This window comes from Rattus norvegicus, chromosome X (assembly GCF_021556685.1).
Source record: "Rattus norvegicus strain SHRSP/BbbUtx chromosome X, alternate assembly SHRSP_T2T, whole genome shotgun sequence".
Taxonomy (NCBI): domain Eukaryota; kingdom Metazoa; phylum Chordata; class Mammalia; order Rodentia; family Muridae; genus Rattus; species Rattus norvegicus.
The window spans coordinates 39,599,525-39,624,000 of NC_141554.1; the positions used below are offsets into that span (position 1 = coordinate 39,599,525).

Here is a 24,476-nt window from a genome sequence, read left to right on the forward strand (position 1 = left end):
CTTTTGGGAAAACTTAAATATACTATCATGTCATCTGCAAATCGTGATATTTTGACTTCTTCCTTTCCAATCTGTATCCCTTTGATCTCCTTTTCTTGTCTGATTACTCTGGCTCGACGTCGAGAACTATATTGAATAAGTAGGGAGAGAGTGGGGAGCCTTTTCTAGTCCCTAATTTTAGTGGGATAGCTTCAAGATTTTCTCCATTTACTTTAATATTGGCTACTGGTTTGCTGTACATAGCTTTTACTATGTTTAGGTATGGGCCTTGAATTCCTGTTCTTTCCAGGACTTTTATCATGAAGGGGTGTTGAATTTTGTCAAATGCTTTCTCAGCATCTAATGAAATGATCCTGTGGTTTTGTTCTTTCAGATTGTTTATATAATGGATTACGTTGATGGTTTTCCGTATTTTAAACCATCCCTGCATACCTGGGATGAAGCCTACTTGATCATGATGGATGATTGTTTTGATGTGTTCTTGGATATTGTTTGCAAGAATTTTATTGAGTATTTTTGCGTTGATATTCATAAGGGAAATTTTTCTGAAGTTCTCTTTCTTTGTTGGGTCTGTGTGGTTTGGATATAAGAGTAATTGTGGCATCATAGAAGGAATTCAGTAGCAGTCCATCTGTTTCAATTTTGTGGAATAGTTTGGATAATATTGGTATGAGGTCTTCTATGAAGGTCTGACAGAATTCTGCACTGAACCCATCTGGACCTGGGCTCTTTTTGGTTGGGAGACTTTTAATGACTGCTTCTATTTCTTTAGGAGTTATGGGGTTGTTTAACTGGTTTATCTGTTCCTGATTTAAGATCGGTACCTGGTATTTGTCTAGGAAATTGTCCTGCAGATTTTCAAGTTTTGTTGAATATAGGCTTTTATAGTAAGATCTGATGATTTTTTGAATTTCCTCTGAATCTGTAGTTATGTCTCCCTTTTCATTTCTGATTTTGTTAATTTGGACACACTCTCTGTGTCCTCTCGTTAGCCTGGCTAAGGGTTTATCTATCTTGTTGATTTTCTCAAAGAACCAACTTTTGGTTCTGTTGATTCTTTCTATGGTCCTTTTTGTTTCTACTTGGTTGATTTCAGCTCTGAGTTTGATTATTTCCTGCCTTCTACTCCTCCTGGGTGTATTTGCTTCTTTTTGTTCTAGAGCTTTTAGGTGTGCTGTCAAGCTGCTGACATATGCTCTTTCCTGTTTCTTTCTGCAGGCACTCAGCGCTATGAGTTTTCCTCTTAGTATAGCTTTCATTGTGTCCCATAAGTTTGAGTATGTTGTACCCTTATTTTTCATTAAATTCTAAGAAGTCTTTAATTTCTTTCTTTATTTCTTCCTTGACCAGGTTATTGTTGAGTAGAGCATTGTTCAACTTCCATGTATATTTGGGCATTCTTCCCTTATTGTTATTGAAGACCAGCTTTAGCCTGTGGTGGTCTGATAGGATGCATGGGATTTTTTCTATCTTTCTGTATCTGTTGAGGCCTATGCAGACTTCTTTATGAAAAGCATTAAATAAGAGTTCCAGCAGTGGTTCAAACAGCTATAATGCCTGCAAAGCAGTAATGAACATATTTACAAATATAATGACCTGAAATGATGTCATAGGTGTTGGCTACCTCCATGCTTAATGGAAAGTTTTGACTTGAGTTAGGGTATGGGAATTAAAGTTATGTGTTTTCTTGCTCTTCTCTTGGTAAGAGACCGTTGATTTCTTTTCTGTAGTCACCTTGGATCTCTGAGCCGTGCTAGTGCGATGGTATGATTTCTCTTATCTTCAGGACTGTGTTTCTCCAAAATGGCTCATACTCTGTTGATAGTTTGGCACAATTTGAGATTGATAGAGAGAGAACCAGTAGGAAAGATGAGTAATTTATAGCATGAATGTGTTTATTTGTAAAAATCCCCCCTCTCTTGTTAGGCGTCCTCTTAATGAAATATGGCTTAGGGTAAAGCAGTTCATTGTTTTTGAGGCTGCTTTTCACTCTGTGGCCCAGATTGACCTTGAGCCCATGACTATACAACTGCTTCAGCCTCCCGAAGGACACCTGGGCTTAAAATTCTTGGCAAAGTCAGAATGTGGCAACTTTATGCTGGTACTTGGTGAGATGGTAGAAATTTTTACTGTTCTATGAAATCACAGAATTTATGAGTCATGTTATAATTTCAAACCTAGCTCAAGTAAAAAGATTCTTAGGCAAACCATTTTACTCTTGTGATTTCTGGCTGGAAAATGGCCATTCTCAACCCAAGGGACTTTTGCCTTCAGGAGATTTCAGCCAGTGTGTGCCAATATTTTTGTTTGTCATAAGAGTGGAGAGGATGCTACAGTCATCTAGGGGACAGAGGCCAGGGATGGTACTAAGTATCCTACACTATGGAACAAGGCCCATTCCCTCACCATAACAAACTATCCCGTCTACTCTGCAAGGAGGCACCAACACTGAGAAGGTCGCCTGTAGGATGAGGAGCAAGCCTTTTAGGGGTGGTGGGGTTTCTTATCTTGCCATCTCCCTGGCCTTTAGAGCCTGAGTGAGGGAAGCAATTTTGGAGCCGTGATTCTTGTTTCAGTTGTTTTCCTCTCATCAAACAAGAATTATTGTCTCCAAGAAAAACAGAAGCAGACATTCTCAAGTTGAACAGAGGGCTGCCAGGGAGGGGCCGACTGTGCACACTGCCTATTCGGCAGACTTTGTCTTTGAAGGCTTGAAGAGATGTCTTTTGAGTGGGACAAGCACTTTGTAAAAAAGCAACTCCTTAGGGTGGGTGGATGGGATGGCCAGGGGTGGAGTGAGCATCCCAGGGGGTGAGGAGGGAGTCAAGTGAGCCTGCTGGGTTCGTAATTCCTTCCCTAAGCAGAGATGGACATTTGGATACTAAATATTGCGTTGGGATTTCCCTTTAAGCCAAAGTAACTTGGGCCCTTTGGCCTAATGCTTTGCCTAATACCTCAGTTCTTTTCTTCTTAAAATTCAGTGGCCCCTTTAGCAGCTTCTTTCACACCTTCTCCCCTCTCAGCCTTCCTATGAACAAATCCCCCTGTGCATAATGATCCCCAACTGGATGACTGACCAATTGTGTTTTTAGGCCTCTTCTCCACGCATACCTTTGGCCTCAGCTTTTTTACGCCCTCCCTCCTCAAGGTCATGTCCAACCTTATGAACAGTACTTTCACCCTTATTTATGCTTGTTATAGAACTCTCTGGTAGAATTTTTAAAATTTTAAAAAAATAAACAAAATTACATTTGGGGCGTGTTGTGTGTGCTTGGGTGCTACAGTACGCGTGGAGATGTCAGAGGGCAGTTTTGGGGAGTTGATTCTTTCCTTCTACCACACGGGTCCCAGAGATCAAACTCAGGGCTTCAGGCTTGATGGTAAGCATCTTTACATGCTGAGCCATCTTGCTGGCCCATCTTTGACTCCTGCATCTAGTAAAGTCTCTGGATCTTTCCAGGAAACTACACACTGGCAGTGGGAAAGGAGTAAGGGCACAGGAAAGAAAATTTGGTATTTTAATTTATACGTTTGTTCTCTCTCCTTATCCTTTCTCTGACATACACACATATTTATGCAAGCCAAAACTCTTCAAGTGGTGTATTTTAATGATCTATATAGAGTATAACTACATATAATAATCCCTTGTATTATTTGAGCAAAACTCACTCATTTAATCGCATTTAACATTATACTAGTTCTTACTAAGATACAGAGTTCTGACCATAGTGACCCATTTTCCTTGTTGCTTATCCATTCCAGTATGGTGGGCAAGAGCCATGTGTGTCTCCTGAACACCTAAAATGTGACAAGCATCGAGGTATGCAGTAAGAAGAAAATCTACATTTGAGTTTGAAGAGTTTCCACTAAAAACAAATGTAAAATATTTCACTGATTTATGTTTATATTTTGGCTGTGCTGGGAATCAAACCTAGGGTTTTGAGTATGTTAGGCAGAGTGTTTTTGTCCCTGTGCTATATCAACTTCCTTCACCATTTTATGTCATATGTTGAAATCATATGGGGTTAAAGTGATTAAAATTAATTTGACTTTTAAAATTTTCATCTAAAATTAAAAAATTTTGTTATAAAATTCATATGGCATACAATTTCCCATCTTAACCATTTTATGTTTGAAATTTAGTAGTGTTTATTCACTTTTTTTATACATACAGTTTCTAGAAATTTCCCACCTCCCATTGTAAAGTGGAAAATCTGATTAAACAACACTCATTCCCTGTCACTCCTTTTCTCTGGTAACTACTGTACAGCTTTATAGTGCCCTAAAACTTTTTGTTCAATGACTAAGGGCACTTTCTCTGCAAGCTTGAGGACCTGAACAAAAAGGTAAGCAAGGACAGCCCCAAAGTCTTAGTGAATCATATAGAAGCCAGTACTGTGACTGCTGAAAGTTGTGTCTTACAGCTCAGTCTGCAAAATGGACATAAAACACAGACAAGAGTATACAAAATACTTTTTACCGTGGACTGCCCATGAAGAGATAGGTCCACTTCAAGTGTTTCTTCAGGAAAATGAAAGCCAAAAGATGCTTGGTATCTATAAGCTCCCTGGCCAATGCATCTGGTCCAGAGAGCAATGGAATGCATGCATAGCATTACAAACATTAACAGCTGTACCCAAACTCCACAATACCCTTAGGGACACTGTCACTTCACACATTCCCCCACTTTGGCTATGGCATTTCCCCAGAATCATTTCAATTCCCAGAACCTATGTAAAAACTTGGACATGGTTGAGTGTGCTTGTAACTCTAGCACAATGGAAGGAGATGGAAACATCCCAATGGGTTTCTGACCAGCCAGTGTGACTGAAAGAGCAAGCATTCTCCAATTCAATAAGAGATCCTGTCTCAAATCAATAAAAGTAGACTGCAGTAGATAATGACAGATGTTGTAAAAAAGATCAGAAAAAAAAAGAAAAAAAAATCAAACAGTAGTTAAGAACACTTGCTGTTCTTACCTTGTATTTCATGTGTTAATTTAATTAGGATTGGGGTATAAGAGTCTAAGCGGTGACTACAAAACAACCTTTTGTGATCATTTGCCAGGCACTACTTTATAGTAGGTGCTCTTTCTATAGAGCTTCACTATCAAAAGCAGTGTACAGGTGACAAAAAATATTCAAACCAAAGACATGAAGTTTTACCTTTTTTCAAGCTTGTAGCAGCTTCAGGGAGACAATACTGTCATGAGTTGCCAAGGATAAGATATATAGTTACAATTCTGCTAAGCGAGAGTTGTTTAAAATCCCAGGACTGAAGAAAGTCCAGGAAGAATTCAGCCTTATTGTGTTTTTCACTGTCTGGTGGCCATCTGGAGGTAAAAGCTTGTTTCCTAGGCAAAGGATTCTGGAGAAATGCCATAGCCAAAGTGGGGGAATGTGTGAAGTGACGGTGTCCTTAAGGGTATTGTGGAGTCCTGGTACAGCTGTTAATGTTTGTAATGCTATGCATGCATTCCACTGCTCTCTGGACCAGATGCATTGGCCAGGGACCTTATAGATACCAAGCATCTTGACATTTTTGCTTGAAGAAATATTTCAAGTAGACTGATAATTTCATGGTCAGACCAGAGTACAGAGTATTTTGTATGCTCTTGTCCTATATTTTACATCCATTTGTGAGACCCATCTGAAAGAGATATTTCTGTGAACAGAGCCACAGAATGGGCTTCTGTGTGACTCATCAAGACTCTGCTGTTTCTTTTTACCTTTTTCCTTTTGAAATCCATTTCTGCCTTCAGTGCTGGAGAGCTGCCCATCGTTGGGAAACATCCAAACATTAAAACTGGTGACTATCTTTCTTTAGAGAGGAGTCTTGATTTAAGTTTTTCGGATTGATTTATCTATTTATGTCTTTTGGGTCCTTAGCTGATTGATCACACAGGGATTTGTCATAATTGCCTACCTCTTTGAATCAAATGTGGACATAGCAACTAAAAATAAACACGTGTATATTAGAGAACCAGGGGCCTTCTTTGCCTGGGGAATAGCATACTTGCTGTTGCTAAGATGTTTCCTGGCTTTAGCACAGCATCCATCTTTGGAAGCACAGCTGTGTTTTTGGAGTGGAGGGATGACAGAAGTGCATAGGCACACTGGGAATTATCCGGCACAATGGCTACAGATGCAAATCATTATGTCTAATCCACAGCATTATCCTTATTTGTGTGGATCTTTGTGTCACATGCTTGTGTGTGACCTGCTGTGCTGAGAACTAGAAGCATGCCAAAGAATCATTTTCATTTTCAGAATAGTTTGTCAGAATTTGAAAGATAAGTAAATATACCAGGCAGACCATTTTTGCACTTTGAGTGGCCAGTGGTTTTGACTTTGGAATCTGGCTAAATGTTAGAATAATTGCTCTGACTGCATAATACTTTCTTATCAACAAAGCAAACAGAGATTGGGTGTGAAAATTCAAAAAAAGAATTATATTGAGTGCGGAACTATTTAACCCAGTAAGTTTGCTCCAGGAATGGGGGTCATTAATGTAGGTCATTGGCAAGCACCAGATTGCTGGGGTTCAAACTGTGTCTTGCCCAGAGGTGAGTTGTGTGGTTCTGGGAGACAGTATGTAGCTTCTTCCCATCAGTCTCTACAGCTGTAGAGGGAGTTGCTAATTATAGTTTATCTTACAGAATTGCAGTGAAGATGAATGGGTTGGTATTTGCAGTCCCCTAACACTGCATCTGGTGTATTTAAGCATGTATAAGCTTTGCTTGCTATCGTTGCCTCTTGTTTTGATAAAATTTCACATCCTTTTTTTTTTTTTTGGTCAGGATCAAGTGGGAGCTAGTCCCAACTCTGAATTTTTTCTGTGATGATTTAGCAGCATGGGAAAATGTTATGCTGGAATACCTTAGTTAAGCGTTACATTTCTTTCTTGTGACATTATTATAGAAGTCTCCATTGTGCCTGAATGAAAATTTAAACTATATTTAGTGCTCTGGAATTTTCCCTTAAACTGATTTATTTTGGGCCACCGAGCTCCCCGTTTTACAGTTTTAAGGTAAAGCCTCACTTAAGCTTTTCTCCTTCTCTTTCTAAAGAACTGCCTCTGCCTCGCTTTGTGATGTCGAAGAATGATGCTGAGATGCGGGTTGGGAACCCAGCTGAGCTGCATGGAACGAAGGTTCAGATTCCGTACTTAACATCCGAGAAAAATTCCTTCAAAAGACTGGATGATGAGGAGAAACAGGTAAAGGTGTCTGATTTGGCACATTCATTTGATTCTGACCGTGAGGCCTCATGTAGCACAGCCTCTTGTCTGTTGCCAAACTCCCAGCAAATATTGCCATCTGGAACACAATTACAGACTTGGAAGTGAGCCAGGAAAGTTTTCTTGCAGCAAAAGAAGCTGACACATAGGAATTACTGCTAGCCACCCACTGGCCCTTTAGAATCTGCCTTAGTGTAGACTTGCGCCTCAAATAGTACCATTGATCTAATCTACTTATTTGATTTATCTAGGTCAGTGGTTTTCTAAATAGGTTCATTGACATGCAACTTCTAATACAACGTGGGAACAAATAACAAAGCTAAAGCAAGTGCCCCCCTCCAAAAAGAAGCTCCAAAGGAGTCTATGATCAAACATGGTTGGAAAGTACGTCCTCATATCCCATTCTTATGGGAAAGACGAACTCAGTCTTGGAAATTTAGAATGTATATTAACAGGCAGGTTCTATTGTAAAGAGACCTGGAAATCTATGTTTACTAAACTCTTTTTTTTAAATCAGGGAGTCTTTTCCTGGGAAACATATGTAGAACAACATCTCTGCAAATGCTATTACCTACTTACCAGGCTTGGAACCAGAATAGGGAGGATGGGCTTGATTGCAGTCATCAGGTGGTAATTAATGAAGACAAATGGATGCCATTAGAGTGGGCCCATCAGGAAGAAACAGTCATCATGCTCTAACTCATTCTTTTGATAAAGAGACGTTCAGAGAATCAGATTATATTCAGCAGTGTCTTCTGTAAGGTAAAGGAACATGCTATATTTTAGGAAGAATTGAATCAAGATGTTTTAAAATACAATGAATATTCAATGGTTATATTAGAAAATTAGCATATGGGACTGGAGAGATGGCTCAGCAGAGGTCCTGAGTTCGATTCCCAGCAACCACATGGTGGCTCACAACCATCTGTAATGAGATCAGGTGCCCTCTTCTGGTGTGTCTGAAGACAGCAACAGTGTACTCACAGACATAAAATAAATCTTTTTTAAAAAGAAAGTTAGCATACATGGTTTACTTTGATGGTCTTGGATATTCAAAGTTGCAAGTTTCTTTATTTTATTTACTTTTTGACACACGGGGTTTGTCTTGTATACCCCAAGCTGGCATCAGACTTACCTGGTCTTCCTGCCTTCTGAATGCTGAATTACAGGTGTGCTTCATCATGCCTGGCCAAAGTTTGATGTTTATAATTAAAATAGCTGTATCTCATTTTGTTAAACAACTCCAATGTAAGGTTGCGTTAATCATTTAAGTGGCATATTACAAAGACACAGGAATTTGTAGTCAGTATACTTTGGTATGAGTCTATATCAGCATTTGGAGAGGACTGAGGACACACTGTCTCACCATGGTAGATTCCCCGGAAAGTTTCCAGGTCTTATCACAGATCATGGATTTGTTATTACATTAAACAATCCAATATAGTCTCAGGGTTATAAAAAGTATCATTTCTCTGTTCTTTGGGTACCTCACATTTACAGTCTATTGGTAGTCCTTAAATAAATAAAAAGAGGAGGATGAGGTAGAGGAGGAAGAAGAGGAGGAAGAAGAAGAAGAGGAGGAGGAGGAGGAAGAGGAGGAGGAGGAAGAGGAAGAGGAAGAGGAGGAAGAGGAGGAGGAGGAGGAGGAGGAGGGGGGCCAAATCTAGTAAACAGGCCCAGGCTGTTTATCTGGCCTAGAGTCCTGTATCACATTCATAGTTGAGTTGGGATTCCAATTGTATTTGTGAAGGCTTTCATCTCTCTTAGTATTTTGGAGCATCTTAGATGGAGTGGCTATGTTTTAGAGTCTCTCACTGTGAAAGGACTCCCCAAGATTTAATTTTGTCTAATAAGCTCTAAGAATACCCACCGTTAAACATTAAACATTTAAAGTACAAATTTTATTGGATTTTCTGGATTTATATTTGTTGAATACAAACTCAGTAAATAGGAATCTTAAAAAGGAAGACTCATTAATTCATTAACTGAATGAAAATGGAATCTGTTCACAATTGAGGTTTATGAATATTCCTTCATGTGATCAGTGTCTTTCATTTTCCAGAGGAAAATATTATTGGGCTAACTGAGAGCATTTCAGGCTGGTATTAGTAATTTAGGTAGCACAGCACTGGCGAGACTGTATTCTCTGGGTGCCTTTTGAATGAATATTTGATATTACCTTTTTGCTATGCTGCATTTTTGAGGAAACATTTCTCCCCATTTGTTAAATCAGCCAGGTCACCAGCCGTAGTCACATTTGCTTCTTAAACTGCAGCTCAGAATGCCAGGCTTCTCCAGTGGTTGCCTCTGAACTCTGCTCTGGTTCTTTGAAGCAGGAAACACCGTCTCCCAGGATGTCACCCCTCGCTTCCCCTCCTTCTTCCCCGCCTCATTACCAGAGGGTGCCCTTGAGCCATGGCTACAGCAAACTGCGGAGCGGCACAGAACAGATGCATCCAGGTAAGAGGCGACCGACCAGGGGGCCAGCTGTCACAAGCCATGTCTTAGAGTCTTCTTAATCTACCAGGCAGCAATGCCACCAGCTGCTTAATTTCCTGATTTAATTACTCTTGTCTTTGGAAACATGGCTCAATTTCATTTTATATTTTCAAGCAAAGTTTTTTTTAAATGAAATTAAACATCTCTCAGTAATGCTTTGTTTCCTAGTCTGGAAGCTGGTTTGTCTGTAGACTTGTAAACAACTATTTAGATGATTTAATATTTCATATTCAAAAAGCGTTAAAGAAATGTAGCATGTAAAGGGGTTGTATTTTTATGAGAAGTGTCATTTCCTTCTGCAAGGACACTAAACATATTTACTCAGTAAACTGCTTTTATGAAAATTCTTTAAAAAATACAACTATGCAAAAAACAAAGGAGTTGACCCAATCTTTAAGGAGTGGGGACATAAATGAAAATACTGCGCTTCTATGTTTTAGGATAAGGATACAGGAAATGCTAATGGTAGTGCTTTGCTGAGGAATATGAAGCATGCACAGTTATGGGGCTGTCTCCTTGCTCAGATTCATGCTCTCTTGGTGATTTCTGGGGTAAAAAGCAGGACTCAGTCCTCAGGATGACTTGCAGAGTTGGCTGCTCAGACTGCAATGTGTGAAAGTCCATAAATTCACTGCAGCACCTTGCTCTTCTGTGGTTTGCATCCCTAGTTTCAGATAATGACCGGTTAAATGTATTCTAGAGTAGAATGTCCTGTAGCCCCCTGCCCAACTTGTGGGATTTGGAGGAAATGACTCAGTTTCTGCAGGATTTTGCTGCGTTAGAAAAAAAAAGCAATGACTTCTAGAGGGTCACAGAAATAAAACGATATTCTAGGTTAAACTAAAGAGATGCTGTCCTTTTGCTGAGAAAAGCAGGTTATGAAAAGAGCTTTGGGTTAGAACCAGAAGGTTGGGTTTGGGAGGTCCCTGAATGACTTTAAGCAAACCATTGAGCTTCTATGAACCATATTTTTTTCTTTTAAAAACAGTGATGAGGGTGTTAAAAAAGATTCAGTGGGAATATGAATGTAAACTCATATACATCCTATGAAATGCAAGATAGTCTTCCTAATAGATAAAAAGTTCTCCTGAAAATCATCTATCTCGTTGGTGTACGGAACTGCACAGGGTTGAGAATTCATTCCCCTCTTGTAGTACTTTCCCTTGAATGATTTGCCTTTTAAGAAAGAAGTACAATTGTTTCTTCTATTTCAAATCTAATCTGGGCTTAGAAATTAATGTTTAGTCCACAGGTAAATCCATCTGTATTCTATTAAGTCAGCCTATCATTAAGTTCTACCTTGTTTGTGTCCTCTATTTCCTGCTCTATCCTATGCTAAGCGGGCTCCCATCCCTGCAGCACTGAAGAGACAGCCTGCTTCCACCCTTTCTGGACTTTGAGGAGTTGATGCCAAGGCTCTGTATGCCCTCGTTCATTTTTATATTTTCTTTGAAAACAGTAAAATCTGTATATGACAAGCTGCACATATTTAAATATTTAAATTTTAACAAATGGCTATGCTCATGTAGGTACCAGTGACATAAAACCATCCCATTGCACTGCACATGCCTCTTTCCAACCACATCCTACCCTGAAATGCAGCACTGTTAGAACCTCTATCATTTTTGATTAGTTTTGCTTCTATAACTTTATGCAAAAGGAAATGGGCAGACTTATCCTACTTGTGTCTGCTGCCTTCTCAATGTAACAGTCAAATTCCTATCATTGTGTTGATAGTTCCTTTCATCTTATTATTCAGAAGGTGTCATTGAAAGGATAATCAACGATTAACGGTCCTTCTCCTGTTGATGAACATTTGGGCAGTCTGTAGTATTCGGCTATTATGAAAAAGGATACCATCAATATTTGTTCATGAGTCTTTTTATGATTTACATTGTCATTTCCTTGACACTTAGGAGTAGAATATTTGGGTAGGGGTATAAAAAACAGCCACAGTTCCACTTTGAAACTGAACTTCAGAGTAATGACATCTTCAGGGTTCTAAAAAACAGTCCTCTCCTTGGAGAAAGATGATGTGTCTATTTCCACGTGAAACCTCTTGTAAAGGAATTGAAGAATTACTTGTTTTGCTTTTGACTTGCATATTTTGGGTTTCATTTGATAATGAAGAGAGTTAAGGCACTAAATAAAATGCGCCTTTTTCCTGAGTGTAGCTTGAGTTGAGGAGCAAGGAAGAAATCAGATTACTGCTGGCCTGCTTTGTTGTTCATGTAGCTAAACAGAGCACATTCCTTAGATAGATGGCTGGTTTAGATACCCACAGGCAGCCTTGGCCAACCCAGCCTTTCCCCATAGTAGAAGAAGAACCTGTCTGTCTTAAGTCTGCTTCTGTCTAGCTGAGTTTTCATTGAAGCCTGACTGGCAAAATACATCTGTCTCTCCATGTTAAGATCTCTATAGGTAACAGATTTGAGCTGAGGTTCACATGGTACTCTCTTCCCCTATGGTCTCCTTTGAGTGGTTGATGAACCCTCCCTGTTACAGGAAGTTCAGGTCCATGAGTTTCATTAGAACTTATGAGCACTAGGATCCTAGCTATGCTTTGGCATGCTGTGCTTAAAACTTTTTGGTAAGATTCAGTTGATATGAAGGGTTTATTGTGGTTCCATCAACATGGAAAAAAACTTAATTGTCAGACGAAAATGCTTGCCTATAGGTTGAACAATGCGTTGAAGACTTGGATTATGTACTATCTATGAAATTCTCTTTTGTAGTTTTACATTTATATGTACTCCTAGTAGGTTCTGAAGTACACTAAATGCGTTGCCAGACAATCATTTAGATATTTTCATCTGTTATAATTTGGTGTTCTAGTTGCTAGGAAGAAACGCAAAGTGTAATTGTGACCTTGAATGGTTTGCTGCTTCCTTGCTTGCTTTCTTTCTTTCTTTCTTTCTTTCTTTCTTTCTTTCTTTCTTTCTTTCTTTCTTTCTTTCTTTCTTTCTTTCTTCTTCACTTCCTTTATTCTCTCTCCTTTCCCTCCTTCCTTCCTTCCTTCCTTCCTTCCTTCCTTCCTTCCTTCCTTCCTTCCTTCCTTCCTTCCTTCCTTCCTGTTCCTTTTCTTTCCTTTCTTTTCTCTACTTTCTTTTTTGAGACAGGGTCTCATGAGTACCAGTCCATCCTCCTGCCTGCTAAGCTTGCAGGCATGCACCCTAGTCCAGCCTGTTGGGTGTTCTTGATGTGTTATTGTTGTACATTCTTTATTTTGAAACCATCAGACCATGCTAAATGTGGTACCATAACCGCCACCTCTGCTCACCACCCGATCTTATTTATAAGTAAGTTACAGAAGAAGCACTTTATATATTTTAAGTCCTCAAAGTGTTAGCCCACAGAGATGAGAAATGGTTTCATTTTGGGTGATAATTTCTCCTTTCTGTTAGAGCTGGTTATATTTAACTGTCTTGTTACCATATTGGCAGGGCCATTATTATGTGTTCTGGAAATAAAAGGAATATAGAATATCATTCATTTTTTGTGGCTTAGAAACTTATTTTAAAGGTAGTAAAATAATTTAAAATAATTTGGTTATTTATTAGAATAATAAATATATAATGCATTTATTCATTTTGTATCCTTGGTTTTTACATTCTGTACAGTAAAGAAGAAAACCATTTATTTTTATAGTAAATCATAACATTAAGTTTTAGTGTTCAATGTTCATATTAATTTTCTTTGGGGGTTATATGATGAATTGAATACATTTAAATAGGGAGGTATTTATAAATTTTAACTAGATTTTAGTATTTATCTATAATTTTAAAAGAATTACAAGCCTTATTTTTTATTTAAAAAAAATCTCACCTTTATTTTTATGTAATGTTTGCAAGTGTTTTGCCTGCATGTGTATTCGTACACCAAATGTATGCGGTGCTGGTGGAGGCCAGAAAAGGGTGTTGGATCCCCTGGAATTGGAGTTATAGGTGGTTGTGAACTACCATGTGGGTGCTGAGAATTGAACTTGGTCCTCGGAAAGAGGAACCAGTACTCTTAAACCAGTAAGTCATCTCTCTAGCTCTCAGAAAACTTAATTTAAAAAAATCATTGCAAAATAAAAAAAAATTGAGGAAACTCCTTTTCCTACTGGAAGTGTTCATAAATACAGAGCACAGAGAAAGTTCATCTACAATGTTATCTTCTGGGGTTGGAGAATTATTCATTGATTAAGAGTATTGACTGATCTTCCAGAGGACCTGGGTTCAGTTCTCAGCACCCATAGTGAAGCTTGCAGCTCTCTATAACTCCAGGTCTGGGGAATTCAGTGCCCTTTTTCTGGTCTCCATGGGCTTCAAGCACACACATGTTGTATAGGCATACATGAAGGTAAAACATCCAAATACTCAAAGTAAAATGATACTTTTTTTTCTTTTCTTTTTTTTTTTTCCGGAGCTGGGGACTGAACCCAGGGCCTTGCGCTTGCTAGGCAAGCGCTTTACCACTGAGCTAAATCCCCAACAAAATGATAATTTTTAATATGTATTGATGATATGTATAAGCATTAAGCTCACGTCAAATAGGCAGTACATTCCAGTCTCAATTTCCTTTCCATAAAAAATGATAGTGTAGTTCCTGTGCTTAATTGGGAGGGATGAAATGTACAACTCAATTAGGGGGAAATACTTTTTTGGATTCCTGAGTTTTCAACTTGATGTACAGTTAAGTTTTACTCATTCCTAATTCATTTTTAAACCCAATGCTATTTTTCCCCTTTATTTTTCTCTCCCCAAATGAATGTAAACTTTTGCATTACATTGGTAAAAGAAGCAACTGGTGTCTGGATTCATTGGTTTTTAAGTGATAGGGGATCCAATGACAGTAGTGCACGACATGCTTCAGGTTTGATCCCACTAGACGAAAAGAAGGAGGAAGTCAAAAATAGCGCATCAGCCATCCAGGCAAAGTCCAGCCCGTCCCTAGATAGAGTTTATCCTGCTGGAAGTGCTGAGTAGTCAAAGCAGGCCTTGGTTTAATTCTCACCTACAGCCAGTATTCAATTTAGGCTAAAATCACTTCCTTCAAAACCATCAATGAACACAAAAGTGAGCTCTACTACCCGTGGTTCAAGATTACTACCCCCCAAAAACACCCCAGCAATAAACAATGAATACTTGAATTATGACACATTTTGTACTGTTGACTCTCTTTCTAAATGTCAGCTGCAGCTCTCACTGCATCATCCTCTTGACTTATTCCTAACCTTAATCTGATGTGAATCCTTTTGGTCTTATCATGGTGTTGGTTAAATGTCTTTAGATTGTTTAGTGAATTTATGGAGGTAAAAGGATCAAGATTTGTGAGTCTTGGGTAGCTCTCAGATTATATGTTTCAATTCCTTTATTACCTTTTTCATGAAAAGCACCTGCTACACCAGCTTGAGTGTGAGATGATAATTTTGAAATAGAATCTTTGTATACCCTGCTAGCATTTTCTTTTGTTTTTCAGCTCCATATGAAAGTAGGCAGCCCATTGGCCAGCCTGAAGGACCCTCATCAGAGGGTCCAGGAACCAAACCCTTTCGTCGTCAGGCATCTCTTATTCGGGTAAGTGTTGATGTGGGCGTACATCAATGACTGAATTGGGAGAAAGTTTAAACTGTGGAGATTTGTCATTTACGGATGAAGATATGGCTCAGTAATTACAAGCTTTTACTGCTCTTGGAGAGGATCAGTGCTCAGGTCCAAGTACCTACATAGGCAGCATACAACTACTTGTAACTCCAGCTCCAGGGAGTTCAACACCCTCTTCTGGCTCCCATTGGTAGTCACATGCATGTGTACATACCCATCCACACTACATATGCATACACTTACTTAAAAATAAAAATAACTATTATAAAGAATACCCTGAAAGACATATGGCATTTAAAATTACACATGAAGTAAGGGGCTTCATTTTGATAGTTTTTCTTCTGTTGGGTAGGGAGAGTCTCACAAAGATCATCTCAAACTGCTCGTGTATCTGAGGCTGATCCTTTTGCCTCCACCTCCCAAGAGCTAAGATTGCAGACATGGTCAGCATGACTAGCTTCACCGTAACACACACACACACACACACACACACACACACACACACACACACACGTATATATTACTGTGTTTGTATTCCCCATGACCCTTTCCTGTTCCCTACATCCTTCCTTACTGATTTTCTTCCTCCCAAATATTCCACCCTTCTGCTTTCCAGTCAGATATAGTTCATTGTCTTCTTTTGACAAGCATGGCTTTTGATTACTATTTTGTTTCAAGAAAGGGAAAAAACTACCCCCTCATTCAAAGATTACACTTTTTTTGCTTGTATATTTTCTTAATTTTCCCTTGTTTCTCTCCCTTACAGTGTGTAGAACAAACTAGAGGTTATCTCTTGATCTTCATTGTTTCTAAAGGCTCCCTACCCCTTTATTTACTTAATCACGGAGCACCTTCTTCAGTAGAGCTTCACATTTTCTGCAGCAGCTTGTCTCGTATTTGCCTTATTCTTTATTACTACTTGTTTAATGCCTAATTAACTGTTTTCCATTTGCTGTGTGTCTCCAATTATGTGGTAAGCATTTGAAAGGCTGCAGTAGTTCTGTATTCTCTCAGTGCCTCAGACAATGCCATTTGAATAGCAATTTATGTGTAAGTATAAGCAAGGTCTACTTTTTGCATGTAATGTATAAAATGTTATGGTACAAATACAATGCTATAACTTTCTTCTGGTCACATCATAGCTTGATACTTTCAGCTTCTAATTCTCTAGTGTTTTCCTTCAGATAAAGAGCTGTTTCCCCTACATTCATAGCCATTGCCTTGTGTAGTATGTCTAAGTTCTTTTGTGGAGATGGTATATTATTAAAGAAAGGGGTGTGTGTGTGTGTGTGTGTGTGTGTGTGTGTGTGTGTGTGTGTGTGTGTGTGTGTTGCTGGGGTTGGACTCCATGGCTTTGCCTATGCCAGGCAAAAATTCTACTACTGCACTACATCCTTATGTGAAAAGTATTCTTGAAGGTCTGTTATTTGAGAGAATACCTGTCAGGAGTGTTAGGAGTTCAAGGTCATCCTTGAGCACATAGTCAATTCAAAGTCAAGTTCTAAAATTCAAGACCCTAACTCAAAAAAAAAAGAAAGAAAGAAAGAAAGAAAGGGAAAGAAAGAAAGAAAGGGAAAGAAAGAAAGAAAAAAAAGAAAACAAAGACATTCTCCTTTAAGGCCAATACAGATGAGTTTTATCCTCAAGTTGTAATGGAAGATTGTTTCTTCAGCTGAGCCCCAGATGTAGTACTTGGCTATGTTTTAGAGATCCCATGGTATAAAAATATATGCCTTTAATCATTAGAACTCCACGAATTTGGGAGGCATGTTTATATTAGGGAAGGGATTGGAGGAATTCCTCTCAGAACTATCCGAGGTGTGGCCTGCAGGTTCCTGCGGAGTATGTTCTGTAGAGAGGAACTCTTGAATGTGTAGAACATTGGTCAAAGTTAGCAGTGAATCTTCAGCTTCACAGGGGTAGGGGTGGGGCTCACCGGGCCCTTCCTATCAAGCTCTCTGGAAGCAGGGCATGATCCCTTATTTGGATTGGTGCTCTGTGATTTGTCTTCTAACCGCTAGGTTTCCTTTCTGCTGAGAAATATGCTTCTTAAACCCTCTACTTATCAAATACTTAGTGAATACCTATGAAGTACCAGATACTGTATTAAATGATGTATGCCACCAGTAGGCCCCACCCTATGGAACTTTCAGGCTATTGTAGGACACAATTATTAATCAAGCCATCATGAAGACAACATATGGTTAGATAGTATATGATGTGAATGAAAATTGTGCTGCAAGTTGAAGGCAGAAAACAGCAGTAGAATAAATATAATGTTGAGTTGCAGACAAAGGTTAGTCAAAGAAGGCTTTTTGGGGGAGTCACATAAGTGAAGTGGGAAGGATAACAGGTATTAGCCAGGTAAGGTGGTAAGGATCGAGAACAGATACGAAAGCAGACAGAGCTACATGTACAAAGACATTTTCTATGTGCTTAGAATTTTGTGCACATAGACTCAGTGCTCAAAGCTGTCTTCTAGGATAACACTTTAACTTCCATTTTAGATGACAAAGCCTAAGGTGTATATGTGTAATTGAGTTTTCCAAAGATCACAGGTGGGAAGTGGATGGACTAGAGTTCAAACACTGGACACCCTTCCTCAGCTACTGGCTCAGGAACTGGATGGAAGATGGTAATGTCATCTGTTAAGTCAGGAAGCAGTGGGAGAAACAGTGGTGCTGGGAAAAAAATCCCAGTTTTAAGTTCAGTGTTGGATGCCAGGAATGGAGATTTTGATACAGCCCAGAGGAGGTGAACAACAGTTCTATGTTTCTGTGGGTCTGAATTTTGGGGAGAGCTGAGGCTGGATATAGGTGTTTGGCAACAACTGACCATTGGAAGCACAGGAAAAACAAAGCAAAACAGGTTCTGCCCAGGCCTAGCCTAACTCCACAAGCGTTCTTTGTCTTTTCTGATGCGTTAATGTCTGGGTATGCACTTAGCAATGTATCCCAGCAGTTTGCCATTCTGACCCTCTCCGTGTTTGTTTGTCCTCCTACCACCTGGTTGAAGCACGGCCTTCTGTTCAGGATGGCAGCAAGGGACCTTTCTTGCCCAGGATAGCAGTCTGTGGTTTTGTGGTGGGTGTCTTTTCCTTTCTTCAGCGCTTACGTTTCCTTCTTGTGCCCGTCAGTCTAGTTTGGCTGGACTCCATGTTACAGAAAGCAAAACGCCAATTTGAATTAGTCATGGGTATGAGATTTGAAGTGAAGGTTCTTGGTGGTGGGGGATTAATAGTTACTGGGTGTAGTGTAGACTAGTTGGAGACTAACTCCCCTCACGGGGCCATGTCTCCTTGCTGATGGTACTCTATTCTTTGTTCTATCTTTATTCGTGACCTTCTGTGCAAAGCTTTCCTGCACACAGTGGGGGTAGTGAAGCTATACTGGTAAATTGTCAGATTAGCATAGCAAAACCCTTGTCTTTCATTCCACAGCACTTCCTAAACCAGGGCAGTAGTACACAGCAGGAAGACCTGGAGTTCAGGATAGCCCAGCCCCAGCCAGCTCCCAGCATACCTGGACTACATCATGACACTGATTTCAAATCACTGCCAGCACCATAAAAAAGTTAGAACAGGCCATGGCCTGAGGGTCCCAGTGCTGGCCTTTAGGGATTCATGGCCGGTGCGATTATAGCCCATGGGTTTGGCATTTTGGAGGTGTTTATGCCGAATTAAAGTTCTATACTTTGGAACTGTTAGTCTTTTCCCTTAATATTTTAGTCACCCTTTTGTTCAAAGAATAGATTGTTTTCCTCTTTAAAGTTTCAGACACTGTTTTAGTGAATAGTTGATGAGAGTTTTCAAATAAATTGCAAGTCTTCTCTTCTCCTTTACCTGTTATCAGATCTTCAGAGGTCATTTGCGGTTTGGACTTCTCATAAGCCTGTCTGGACATGTTATGTGTAGATTATGAGTCAGTCTGCATAACATTTAGAGTTACACCTTCTGCTCCCACTTGGCTCTGTGCTTACCAGGATTGTTGAAAACCACATTGGGTAAAGTCTTGGTCCTATGTCTGCTTTTGCTGCAATATCTTTGCAGTCTTCTTATTGGCGGCCCCTAAGGCAGTGATTTTTGAAATCACTTGTCATGCTATCGTTCTTTAGCTAGTAGAATGTGTCACCATCTGCCAAACAGTCTTACTTGGATGGCGCATTGTCACTTTACCTGATGGGTCTTCCTCACAGAAGCAGCTCCCAGCCTCACTGTCCTTGCTCTACCACCCATTACCGTGAACCAGAACACTGGTCATTGCCTTCATCCCCATGCTCATTCAGTTACCAAGTCCTGACCATTCTCTGTGTGAGAGAGACGTATCTGTTCTGCTTTACTTGGTCAGGGAATCTGGGATATTAACCTGCCACCTTCTAGCCATCATCCTCCTGCAGACAATGTTCTTTTTTGGGGGGGGGTGATGGTCTCACTGTGTAGCCTTGCCTGGGATGGAATTTTCCGTATAGACCAAACTGGCCTAGAACTCAGCAATGTGCCTGCCCCTGCCTCCCAAGTGTTGGGATTCAAGGCATCTGATACCATGCTTGGAAACAAGAGTGACCCTAAAAATGCAAACAGGCAAGAGATTGAAATATTATATGATACGTACTTGCGTTGAAACGCTGCATACCAGTCATCATTATGTGCAAATGTTATGTTTTTAGGCTCAGTTAAAAATACATCTAGTTATCTCCTTCACAGCTGCTCATCCTACAGTGACTTTGATCTGTCACTGCTCGTGGTTCTTACCATGCCATCATGAGCTCTCGTGTGGTTTGGTCTCTACTTTCCTCTTCAGCCATAACAGCTGACTACTCACTCTTGGTACACTGCTTAGCACTGCTCCTTGTCCTTTCTTGGGCCGTCAGCATTTCTAGTGGGACCTTTATCCTTCATTTATTTTCCTCTACCTTTGCCTCCTTTGTTCTTCCTTTGAATTCATCTTTGCTTTTTTCTTTCAGGGACAGCGTGAAGCATGAGGGTTTCCTACTGTGCTCCTGTATATGTGATGCCTACACTTTTCTATTCTTAAAAAAACTTTATCGCTCAACTGTTCTGTGAAACTCAATCACATGACTGGGGGTCTGATCATTATGGGTTTCCATCTTAAGGCAACTAGACTTTTGTATATTGTCCCCAGAACATTTTATGCAGACCCACAAATAGAAGTGTGTGTGTGTGTGTGTGTGTGTGTGTGTGTGTGTGTGTGTGTGCATTCATTCACTCATTCATAATGTTGCTTTCTCATTTTATTTTTTTAACTCAAATTTAGAGAGGCTGCTTTGGCAAATGAAATTTCCTTGCAACTACAGAGGAAACACAATTATCTTCAATTTTAAGTAAAACCAGCCTCACTTTTGCAACCCTAACCAAGCTTGTTGTCCAGTGTCTTTTCCTGTGTTGTAGAGAACAGTCTTAGTGCTCATCCCTATTCTTCTTAGACAGAATAATAACAAACACAACGAGGAGGTTTTTAGATGCTTGCCATTGCACTTGCATTTTGGGGTTATATTTTTGGTGCTGTAAATTTTGTACCAAACTGGTATGGAAGGATATGCTAGCAGTGTGTTCATGTAAAGGTTTGTAAACTGGAAATCATTTATCTATCACATGTAGTTGTATATTTGTTCCCCACTCAGTTCCAATTTTTTCCCACACTTCCCCTCTACCCCTTGAGATTTCGCTTTAGATACTCAGGGTCAGAAACAAATTCTCCTTAATCCTTAAGTCCCTTGGAATAGTTGTCAAGAGTTAAAGCAAGTGTGTGAGGATGAGAAAAGAAAGACTCATGAATGTCTATTGGAATGTTGTTGGCCTAGGTCAGAAGAGAATTGCTTATGGCACAGGTAAATTGTTCCTGTAATATGAGAATGAAAAGAAACATTCTTTGGGGGAGGCTAACAGGACACCGAGGTCATTGTTTGGGTTTATTTATTTATTTATTTTTTGGGTGCTATGAAAGTTATTTGTTGGTGGATTGGATCAGGATTCTGGCAAGATACATAGAGCATAGACAGTGGCTGAAAGATTACTATCGGGCCAGGTGGGGTGATTACCTGGGCCTTAAGAGACCAAAGCAAGACAAGACATGTTAACCATTGTCTCAGTCACTGGTTTGCTCAGGAAGGGCCATCAGAACTCACTAAGGTTTTCAGAAGTTCATTTTGAGGAAAGATTAGTCTCTATGTGTGTGTATCCTACACATGTATTGCGTTAGACCTCAGACCCTTTTTCATTCCTTCCTTTTGAATCCTCCCCCTTCCCCCTTGTCTGAGAACACTTAGCTTGACTGTGTTGAAGAGTCCTGTGACTACTTCAGCATAATGCTATTTTCTTGACCACCTAAGTTTAAGTTATTTATTTAAGCCACCTCCTTTTACAAGGGATGGAAGATCAGAGTAATGGTCACCATTTGATAAAAGGAAAGATGAGCTTAGCATCCAATGGGCTTTGTGGTCTACACATGAGAGAGTAAAGGTCCAAACCAGTGCTGTGGTCTCTTGTTGCCCAGGTTCTCTTTACTCATCTTCATAGCCTGTCCAAAGTGGGTTCACATGAGGGTTGTGGAGAAGGTTATGGTTACCATCTCCTTAGGGAAATGGCTTGGTCCTGATGTGGAGATGGAGGTGGGCAACAAACACAAGTCTCTCATGCTCTTCCCACCCATGGGAGGGCCTGGCCTAGCAGCTGAGAGACTCGAGATACACACAGCACCGCTGACCCCATCTTGGAACTACCATAATGCTATTTCTACATTTGATTCTTGTGTTTACCTGTATTACCCATATAAGTAAGTATGATGTGGTTACTTACAAATGGCTTAAGTTAAGCTTATGCAGAGACACATGGAGCACCTCATGGTCAGTTTTCCCCTCATAAGGCCATGGGGATGGAAGTCTGCAGTTTGGACTGTGTCATACTATACAGTGTACATTACACTGCAGATGTTATTTTGGGGTTGTGGCTTGTGAACTCTAAAGGTGCTGAAAGATTTTTAGTCAAATATTGAAAAGGGTGCAGAGTGAAAAATGGCCCTCTCAATTCTACTCTCTGAGCACCTATTGCAGAACTAACTATAACTCATTTCTTTTGTATAGTTAAATGTAAAATTATCTCATTTCACTTAATGATACATATGAATGTTATCCTAATACTTATATAATTACAGATAGTATACTCAAAGTATGTAGTTCAGCCTTTTACCTATGTGCTAACCCATTATACATCTGTTATATACTCAGCATTTTTCTTTAACAATACTTTTATTAATATTCTATGACAGCACACAAGAACTATCCTTTTGTAGTTTTGTTACACAAGCTCTTAGTGTTTTGGTGTATGTATTTTCCTAAGTCATTTAAGCAGCCTCTTCTTGCAAGCATAGCATTGTTAGGAGTTGTATAGATTCAATTCCCAGGTATAGAACTCTTTATTGAAAATGTCTACACTACAGTAATTTTTATAGAAATTTTCAGATTGTAAGCTACACCATTTTACTTGACATAGTGTAGGAAACGTCTCTTTTCTGGTACCTTTGTAATTATAACATGTTAACAAACTTATAGACATTTCTCATACTTCTATGTAAAAATGTTATCTTTGTATATTAATTAACATACCTTTAGTGAATTAGAAAATTTAATGTTAGTGCTCTTTCCCCAAGTGTATTGCTTCTTTATTTCATAGGTCTTTTTCTTTTGTCTGGGATATTTATGGTTTTGTACTGATTTGTAATTCTAAAGCCTGAAACATAAGATGATATTTTAAACCCATAGGATTCTGCAAGGTGTGTGGAAAACTGCTCATTAGGTGTTCAAATATAAGTTGTGGGCACTTGAAACACTTGAAAGAGGTTAGGGATCCAATTTTCTTTGCAGCTCGATAGGAATTATCAGGTCTGTAGGTAATGGGAATCTTTTATTTATATGATTATGCCAACAAGATTGAATTACTTAGCATCTTAGTGTTCTCTTGATGTGAAATACCACAACCATAGCAACTCTTATTTTAAAATTTGTTTAATTGGGGCTTGCTTACACTTTTAGAGATTTATCCCATTGTCATCATGGTGGGTTGCAGACAGGAGACATAGTATGGAGAACAAACTGAGAGTTCTATATACAGATCCATATGCATTAGGGAGAAATAAACAGTGGGCTTTAAATAGGTTGTTTTGAAACTTCAAAGCTCACCCCCACTGACACATTTCCTCCAACCAGGCTAGACCTAATCCTTTCAAATTAGTGCCACTCACTGGTAAAGTATTCAAATCTATGAGTCTGTGGTAACCATTGCTATTCAAATCACCACACTTAGTTTATGGGTATAGCTTAGGGCTAAACGGTCATCTGTTATTAGAGATAGGAAATGTAGCTTCTCTGTCTTTATTTAGTTCTTTCCCTCTACCTAAAGCAGAAGAGGGAGGAAGAGAAAGTGTATGTGTTTGAGTAAAGAAGTGTAGAACTGGTTTGATTTTTTTTATAATTATAAATGTCCTCATTCTTGCCTTCGTACATTGTTGACAATATTCACTCTCCATCTTGTTTCAAACCCTAGCTATAGTTGTTTACTCTTCCTAAGGGATACTGAGGTTTGTATGTCTAGCATATATTTTACCTCACTGTGTCTGCTGTAAAGCCCATGGATAATTACACGGCACTATGACCACAAGGAAGGCCTGTTTTCTTTTAGTATCAAGCCTTCTGTGTACTTGTTTCCTTTGCTCATTTATGGTTCTTTTTCTAGTTTTCTAGCCATTATTCTTGGGGAAAGAATTATTTTACTTCCAATGATTCTGAAGTGTATTTTTTTCTCAGCTGAAAGCTTTAAAAATTTTTTTTGACGGTGTTCCTCAGGAAGTGCTCGTTATGTGGCCATTCTTCTTGAAAATTACTCTATTTGCTTTGTTTCTTTTCAGGTAGTCACCTTTAATATAAAAAGCAAAAAGGTTTTTTTTTATTATAAGATGAGAATACTAAAGAAATATTGGGTTACTGCATGAAAACTCCAGGGAAGTACATATCTGGGAGAGAAGCTGAAGGATATTTATAGAAATAAGACATAATTCAGCAATTATCACAACTGATCAGAGTATTACCTTAAGGCCTGAAAGCGTTTCTATTTAGACAGTGGGCAACGAGGGAATGGTA

At 39.3% G+C, this 24,476-nt stretch overlaps 1 protein-coding gene across 16 annotated transcripts in view; it reads left to right on the forward strand.

Annotated features, from left to right (window-relative positions):
* Reps2 (RALBP1 associated Eps domain containing 2) overlaps nt 1–24,476 on the forward strand; it is a 272,827-nt gene that overhangs the window by 94,855 nt on the left and 153,496 nt on the right. For 8 of the 16 annotated variants that reach the window (NM_001427498.1, XM_087600311.1, XM_087600307.1 and 5 more), the window contains exons 3-5: nt 7,070–7,218; nt 9,576–9,699; nt 15,202–15,299. In NM_001427498.1, the coding sequence (NP_001414427.1) occupies nt 7,070–7,218; nt 9,576–9,699; nt 15,202–15,299 (371 nt within the window). Of the gene's footprint in view, nt 1–7,069; nt 7,219–9,572; nt 9,700–15,201; nt 15,300–24,476 lie in introns of all 16 variants that reach the window. The other 8 variants (XM_087600303.1, XM_087600310.1, XM_087600306.1 and 5 more) reach the window with 1 other exon arrangement.